Source organism: Rhyacophila brunnea, unplaced genomic scaffold, assembly GCF_057557595.1.
Source record: "Rhyacophila brunnea isolate RB1 unplaced genomic scaffold, BYU_Rbru_1.0 scaffold_6, whole genome shotgun sequence".
NCBI classification, from domain to species: Eukaryota; Metazoa; Arthropoda; class Insecta; order Trichoptera; family Rhyacophilidae; genus Rhyacophila; species Rhyacophila brunnea.
In genome coordinates, this window is record NW_028233276.1 from 23,566,470 (window position 1) to 23,575,148 (window position 8,679).

At 33.2% G+C, this 8,679-nt stretch overlaps 1 protein-coding gene across 1 annotated transcript; it reads right to left on the minus strand.

Annotated features, from left to right (window-relative positions):
- Positions 1 to 3,166: 3,166 nt before the first annotated feature.
- On the minus strand, positions 3,167 to 7,408 carry LOC147065428 (uncharacterized). Its single transcript, XM_085956980.1, has 2 exons — positions 7,001 to 7,408; positions 3,167 to 3,678 (listed from the first exon to the last, which is right to left on the minus strand). The coding sequence occupies exons 1-2, from the start codon at positions 7,406 to 7,408 to the stop codon at positions 3,295 to 3,297; spliced, it is 792 nt and encodes a 263-aa protein (XP_085813106.1). The 3' UTR covers positions 3,167 to 3,294.
- Positions 7,409 to 8,679: the final 1,271 nt, after the last annotated feature.

The window sequence follows — 8,679 nt, forward strand, 5'->3', positions numbered from 1 at the left end:
ATAACGGAAATATCTTTCCATTAAAAAGTTCATCTCACTGGTTGGAAACAAAATGTACCTATTAATTACTATAAAAGTAGTAAAAGGACTATATTTTAATGGGTTCGCGATGTCTAGTTTACTTCCGTTTTCTTTGGACGTCACGTCCTTGGTGAACAGCAATGCCACGTGCAGATTTGAGAATTATATTTGGTATAGGTAGCTACATTATTACTCAAATTTGTGTAAAATGTTTGCTAGTCACTCGCGAGTTTTGGAAGTTGTCAGGCGTATTTTTAAATGTATCTGAAGCCGTGGACTCGCAATACCTATTGTGTATTGAAGCAGGGATGGCATTTAGTGGCATACATCTTGTTAGTAATGTATTCATACAACACATTTCATAGATATTGGAGTCATGAAGGGATGATAAAAATATTGTACTTATGAAAAAATGTGGCGGCATTTTGTCTAGGGACGTCACTGAGCCCACTTTCCACTAAATATATTGAAAATCATGCAATTAATAACATTATTAATTTGTCCTTTTAATGCCCTTTATCCTATTTGTTTTTTTTATTTTGAAAATATAGTAGGTAATACAATATAATTACAAAATATGTTACACAACACATGAAGATTTGAATACTTTATTTTTGCTTTCATTGCACGCTTATTAATATCCAACACTACCCAATTACTTCGAGGCAACTATCGCCCCCCTAGGTCACTCCAGCGCCCTCTACGCGGCGTTTCGCTGACATTGAATAATCGAATATGATTTACTACCTAATAGTTCCCTACAAACCAACCGCCCCGCACTACACTCGGTCTTAATCGAGCGTATCTCGAGGCCATACGTTCGGATGTGAGACATCACCAGTTGTTTACGCCTGGGAATGTCTCAGAAGCAGATCGCCACATATTCAAGTGTGATAGTTGTATAGTTGGTCTTTGTGGCGACCAGGTTGGACGGCTCGATAGGCTTAACAGCTGGTTGGACCGACTTGAACATCTATTCCCTTTTGGTCAGGAGTCAGACTGGTTATCTCCAATTGCCATTGAACATTGGACAAGGAAGTGTGGCACTAAAATCTTTTCATTCTGACACGTTTATAGCGTCATGGAAGGCGGCCGTGCACAAACCGCGGCTTCATACACATGGCGGGTGGAGATGGGAAACTTAACTCATTGAACATTAGGAAGGAACAAATATATGTGTCTGCCCTTGGTGGAGGCATCCCACTTTCGCTGCCAGGTCTTCGACGCCGCATCCAGCGTCATTTGACGCATTGTCCGCTTCCTCAGAAATACTTTTGCAGCATCAAGGTTTGGAGGCGGAGCAAGGTGAAAGTCACCAACAACGGTCTTCTTACCTTTGAGGAGCATCGTGGATGCTCCGCGTACCTGTACGTAACACGATTTACTATAAAATTAGCGACGACTGCATTTTTACGGAAATATCTTTGGCTGTTTTATTCGCTTATTCAGTATAATTGAAACACGGCATCCCGCCAGCCCAGTGCTGTGTAATGTTATAAATAATAAGTCTAATAACTTAATGACAGTTATTTGGCAATAGTTGAGTATCCGGTTTGAAGCACGGGTTAGCAGTGGGCCGCCCACAAAAAAACCGTCTCGTGTCTCCCAAATCAACATTTTAAAAAGTCTTCTGCACGTGCTCTACCCACTGAATTCTTTGATACAATAGGTGTAGCAAAATGAATAATTTGCCAGACTTTTTTCATGCAACTCGCATCCTTGTGACTAATGCATTTTGATATCGCTCCATTACTCCGACGGAGTAAACAAAAAAAAACTGATTTTTTATAAATGTCATAGAAGATGAGAAATAATTTAAATATGAAGCATAAATTAAATTAACGCATTTAAGTGGAATGTTTAAAATAGTATAATAATATAATAGTTAATCTAAAATATTTAAAATACTCACTCGCGTTCGGACTAAAACTCTGTAAGCTGGACTTTTGCAATAATTAATTAACCTTTTTGCTATAGCTTAACGGCCCTTATGCTCAGCGTAGGTCAAAATTGAGTTTTTATTGTATTTTCAAACCATGATCCTGGACATTCCTTAAACGTTGTAGATAATCTATTTATATAATTTTGAAGCTTTATTATCCTTTATATTTATTTTAAACATTTGATGACTGCATAAAGTATTTTTGTTACATAAAATAGTATTCTTTTAAACCTCTCGCTCTAATGTTTTAGAATATAGTCATATTTTCCGACATTCGTTATTATGCCGATCGTGGGTAAATAGGTTATGAGGATTTGCAACATTTCATTTATCTATTAGTAAAAACATGGATTGTCTAAATTTTATAAATTTGTCTCCGATTGAAGTAAACAAATAAGTAACAAACTTGTATCTAATAAATGCTTTTTCCACATTTTCTTTGTATGCGATAGCTGTTTCATTGTGTCGTGTTTTTTTACTTAATAATTATGTAATGTCTTTGTACATCATACGTGTCCTTCATTGATAGATTTGATTGTGTGTAATTTGTTTCTTTTTCGTGTGTTTTAGGAGCAGTGGTATCGTGATATCTATGCCCATGTTTAATTCAGCAAATTTATAATAAATTAAGGACCCACTTTTATGTTTCTGCCATTCTTCAATTTCTTGTGTTATGTGTTTAATGATTTGAGATATTGTCAAATGTACCTATACGCGTATCATTGTAGTTGAAACTTGCAACACATTAATCAATATTGCATACGAAGGATACAGATAATAAAAATGCATTATCAATAACTTGGCTAAATATATATTTAATATAAGAAAAACAACAAAAAAACTAACATTGACTAAAATTATAAAATAATTATTCGTAAATGAAAACTTGTGGAACGTTCATAGATAGATGTTTCTCCAGAATATGACGGCTGGTATCGAGCAAACCGATAAAGTTATTCACAGCGGCGATTGTCTTTGACGCAGATGACGCAAAGGGGGGCTCGATACAGTTGAAATACCAAAATCTTATTTGTCACAAATTGAGTACTTACCTACCTAATCAATATTACTCAAAGCGTAACAAAACTGTCTCAACTAACATCAAAGAGGGTTAAGTATTTTAACATACGCATACGTACTTGTAAATAAAAATATTAACCAATAATATTATTACAGTCATGGAATCACTGTCAATCTGTTTGTAGATTTTGATAGAATTTGATAATTTTATAACTGGTTTGAACTGTTTGGAGGCCTCTTTTAATTTTTTCCGACGAATCGGTTGCGTCATTTGCGTTAAAAAAATCGCCGCTACCTAAACTCACTACTGGTTATTCATATGTTTGCATTTGATTTGGACACCGGCATACTGAACTGCAAACAGGCATAGAAGCACTACTTAATGGAAGATTGATTTGTACAGAATCCCGATGCAAATTACCCAGTTGACCCTCAAATAATATGTCATTTATGGCTTTTTTGGCATATATTTGTTGGTGTAAAGACATTTTTTGCAATTCTACAGCCCAGGCTTGAGCAATTTTGTCGTATTCATTTTCATTTGTTTTAAGGCGTTTACATGCTAAAACCATAAGTTCATGTTCGCAGTGTGCTTCTGGCTTTCTCTTTTTCGCTGGCGGAGTTTCTTCCGTTTTTATTTGGCTTGCATTTGCTGTCTCCAGCTGGCTCATATTTTCGTAGTCGATTTGTATCATCTAAAAACAAAGAAAAAAAAACATTACAATATTTTAATAAAGATTTCCATTTGCATCATAGATTCCCCTACTAGTTGTGTCAGGGGCCTTATGTTAGAACTTGCGAGTTGAAGTCGCCCGGTCGACATGACGTCATATGACATCATTGTGACGTACTACCGGAATGATAATAGCATCCGAGAAAATAACGCTACTAAAATACCGGCGTTATCCATTGTCCCCATACACAAATAGGTGTTTCAGCATAATAATATCTATGGTGAGGAGTGTGCGTTGGGCGGCTTGCCTCGAGCGTGTATTGGCTTACGTCACAATTACGTCATGTCGTAGGGTGACTTCATATTACCAGTTATAACATAGGCTTGCAGGGCGCTGACTTATTTCAAAGCCCCTACGATAAACATTAAGTAGACTTAGAGAACTTTTTTAAAAATAGAGTTTCCAAAGTTAGTGTTTTTAGTAATCAATTAATTTGAATAAATGGAACGACGAACATAGTTTTGTTAGATTTGAAATTTGTTAGATTTGAAAGGTTCATTAAGAAATTTAGAATGTGTGATCTCAACTAAGTATTGAAAATACAGTAATATATTGTGCATTTGCTTGACACTATACGTCAGATTGCCAAAAATACACCTCCAGCGCTTCAAGTAAAATTACAATGAAATTATCATCTTAGTAAAAAGTAATAAATCATGTTAACAAAAATCAAAATTAGACACATGCTTCTATTTACTTTAATGAACAAATTTGTGAGAAAAGTTCACTAGAATACTGTTATTATTATTTTATCACATTTTATAAGATTTATATGAGAAAAAACTAATGAATCTAAGAGGTCTCTAAATTTTCTCTAAGTGGCTCAATATAATCATTTAGAATTCAGTGTTTCTCAACCAGTGTCTCGCGAGGATAACTCAGGTGTTACTAATTTATTTTCGAATACTAAGTAAGCAGGTATATTAAATTCAAATGTGTTATTATTTCAAGCAAATAAAATAATTTAACAATTTTGGTATCCCAAAATCTTAATTAGTTCAAAAATGTATTGCTAACCCAAAAGGATTCAAAAATTCTGATCGAAATATATTAGGTAGGTAAGTAAGTTTGTCTCAGAAATAGTAGAAGACGGTACAAACTATGGGAAAAAGAGCTTAGAATCCTGAAGAAGTCATATTTATTTTCACGTTTCTGTCTCATATAATTATTATCAATTGGCAATTATCGTTGCTTCTTGTAAGTGTGTAGTTATTTATAAAATGTTAAATAAGTTGTTCAATTATAGAAGTTTCATTTCGGAAATATGTGCTCGCCACTCCCATCTTAAATATAAATGTGCTCCTGACCGAAAACCATTTGGGAACCCCTGATGTACAAGAATATGTTCATCATTGAAACGTTAATTCAATCAACGAATAAAATGGTAGGTTCTGCAACCACATCAATATTATAAATGCATCCACAGGAAGAATCGTGAATACCTAATTAAAAATTCAGCTAATTCGTACAAAAGAAAGTCTGAAAATTTCTTCTAAAGAAGTGCCATCAAACAGTACCTGGAAACGCGCCGTTTATTTTTATAGACGATAACGCGTGTGATTTGGTAGATAATTTATTAATACCTTGCAGTCAAACAGGATTACATTTAAGAATAAATTTCTGCTATTTTACATGAATTACAATAATCATAAAAAAAGATAAAATATTTATATTTACATAATAATGACTATAATATACGTATATATATTTACGACACATCAATAATCAATCATTTTAATCATATTTTCCCAAAGTGGCACAATCATCCCACTATGGGTGCTGGGGGAATCGGAGGGGAGGTGCAATAGGAGAGCATAAGTGTAAGTGGGTAATACGAAAAAAGTAGGGTTTAATTTACACAAATTTGACAAATTAGTAGCACAACACTTAGCTCATCCTTCACAACAATTATTATTTTTAATTTTTCTAATCGGATTACTAATAAAAACGACCAATTTAGTGTGTCTATATGAAATTTAATGTTTGCTACATTTAACATTTTAATACATTAATTTTTTTATTTTTCAGCTCCATGTTAATTTTACAAACACAGTTACAAAAATATTTTTGGGAAATCAAAAAAATACACTTACTACTACTTACATAAATATGTAGTTGAAATAAAGATAGAATTTCCCCCCGGGGGGAATAAATATAATTGTCAGCGGCATTTTCTTTGACGCTGATCACGCGATTGATTCGTCAGGAGATTTAAAAGGGGCCTCGAAACAGTTCAAACTAGTGGGTAAATTTTTATTTGTCATAAATTGAACTAAGATCAAACTTAACGGACATAATACAACATAAGCACATAGACAAATACGTAGGTACCTACTTGTTCTCAAAAAAATAATTACCTACCTACTTATATAATTATGTGTCATCATTGTTATCTCCAATAAGTAATAATTGGAAAGGGAAGAGAAACTTTTTTTTTTTTTTAATATATACGTTGGTAGAGTATTTTTTTTAAATTTTATTCGTTATAATAGTGGAGGGCCTCAAAAACAGTCTTTAGGGCCTCTAATGACCTAAGCCTGTAACTAATAATTGTGCCAAAAACCAATTTTCGAGAAACTTTGATTTCAATGTAAATAAATTAAAATGTGAATTTGTGTCGATAACACTATAAAAATTAAAGATAGGATATCTATTTGATATTTTAAATGCAACATTTGGAATATTAAGAACTAAAATAATACCTACTATTAATATATCTGTTAAGAAAACAAAGATGGTAGTGTTGGCCTGTTGCCATTTACAAAATTATTAAGAAAAACTGGCCAACCTGATAAAAAATATCTAGAAAGTAGAAAACGAAAGAATTGATAAGTCTCTAGAAATACACCTAAAAGTAGGTAGATAAGTAGAATCAGTCTTAAATAAATAAAAATGACTTCACATTGGACTTAAAACATGAACATAAAGTGTTCTAACCAATCTCCAAACAGCAAACTCAAAACTCAACTGAGCCCAAACTCAAAACTAGTTCCCATAAATTATAATAGTGTACATGTGAAACCGGGACCCTTAATGTAAGAGTAATAGAAAAACTACGAGTAGCCCACCACATGCATGTTGGGAATAACGCGTAGACCATATTATATAATAATCCAATGGATAATAAATCGCCATGCTGATGAAATGACAATGGACCGTAACTACCGCTAGACAATTGGTAAGTTTTATGACTATGGATCGAGAAGAGTGGAAGGTCATCTAACAGTGGATCGAACCAGTTTGATGATGATGGTAAAATAAATAAATTGAAGGAGTCACTTACATTAATTGAAGATTTATTGTCTTCTTCTGTTACCTCCAATGGATCTATTGCGTTACTTGAGTTTTGAATTTCCTCTTGGTCTTGGAGGAAACTAAATGCTTCAAAATACCATAAGGTTGGCTCTTCTGCATATTCGCCACTTAGTTTGGTTTGATTCATCCGTTTTAGTTCTTTCCGGAAATTTGTCCTCAATGAATTTATTTTCTTGGTGACGTCCTCTCTGGTTGCTTCAGTAAATTTTTCTCTATATTTATCAAGCAAAATTGCATATCCATCATTCTTCTTCTGTCTGTTACTATAATCTTTTGATTTTACATTCCACAATGCCGGTTGAGACTTATAAATATCTATACATTGAAGAATAAATGTTCTCTCTTCAGTTTTAATCGCACTCTTTTTGATACTCATGACAACGACGTGCTTTCACTAGTGAGCGTCGGAGCGAACTGAAGCGATATTGCGCAATAAAATCTACTGAACACAGGCTGGCACGTATTTCGCGAGTTGCGCAATACGGATCAACGAACGCGTGATCGACGCAATATTTATTGCACAACAGTAAATGTAATTCTGAAACGATCAATACTATTGTGCAGTAATAAATATTGTGCAAACAACATTCACCGTCTACGGCAGGGATGGCGAACACTGTTTTCGTCAGTTTAAGTCGGTTAAAATTAAAGTTAAATTTTTGTTACATCAAATAGCCTACAACTTTTCAATTTAAATCAGAATCATATCACTAATATCCACATCCTTAGGTACAAAAAATAATAATGTGATTGTCATAAGAATTTTTTTAAATTAATTCAATATCTGTTCTTGTTTAATTATAGATATTTTAAATAAATTAAAATTCACAATAATAATTAGTCTTTAATCATACAAACACAGCAAAAATCATTTCTTTACAGGTTTCTTTCAGATTTAATAAAATTCAATGATCCATTGAATTTAAACAGTCACGTCATTCATATTATCATTATGTTGATACATACAATCGTTCAAATACATACATACATACATACAGTTGATACATACAATTTAATCAATGTATACTGGATATGACAAGAAAATAATTTAGTTAGCGAGAAAAAAATGCAGGATTAAAAAAATGTCTAAATACTAACGTTTAAAAAAAATAATTTTATGAACATTGTTTTGACATAATATTATCGTTTTGTAACGCATACATCAATCATACAACTACCTATATATTATACTAATTTAGGTAAGTATGACATATTTTGATCATCCCTTAAATATTGTAAGTTACATTTTTTTGGTCAGATATTAAATACAAAACGCCATAATGTTTATTTTCAAGCAAATTTGGTGGAGCATTTCATCTTTTTAGTCATCATTTTCAAAAAGTTTGCACTATATATTTACCGCCCCAGATGCGTGTTTTACCAATTAGGTGGCTATTTTTTAAAGATTTAACATACCCTTAATAAGGCTTTATTGTTTTAAGAATTTTGGTTTTCTGTTCTGAATAGAATCAAAGTGTGAATTGGGCCTGACAGACATAATGATTTTTGCACAAATCTGTATCATTCGGAGAAACTTAACTTAAAGCGCCGGCTAGACGTCAGCGACTTGCCTGTGCGGTATAGGCAGTTTTTCGGCTTGCGCGAGCTACAGTTTTCCCGTCCATACACACGGGCTTCCCGATACAA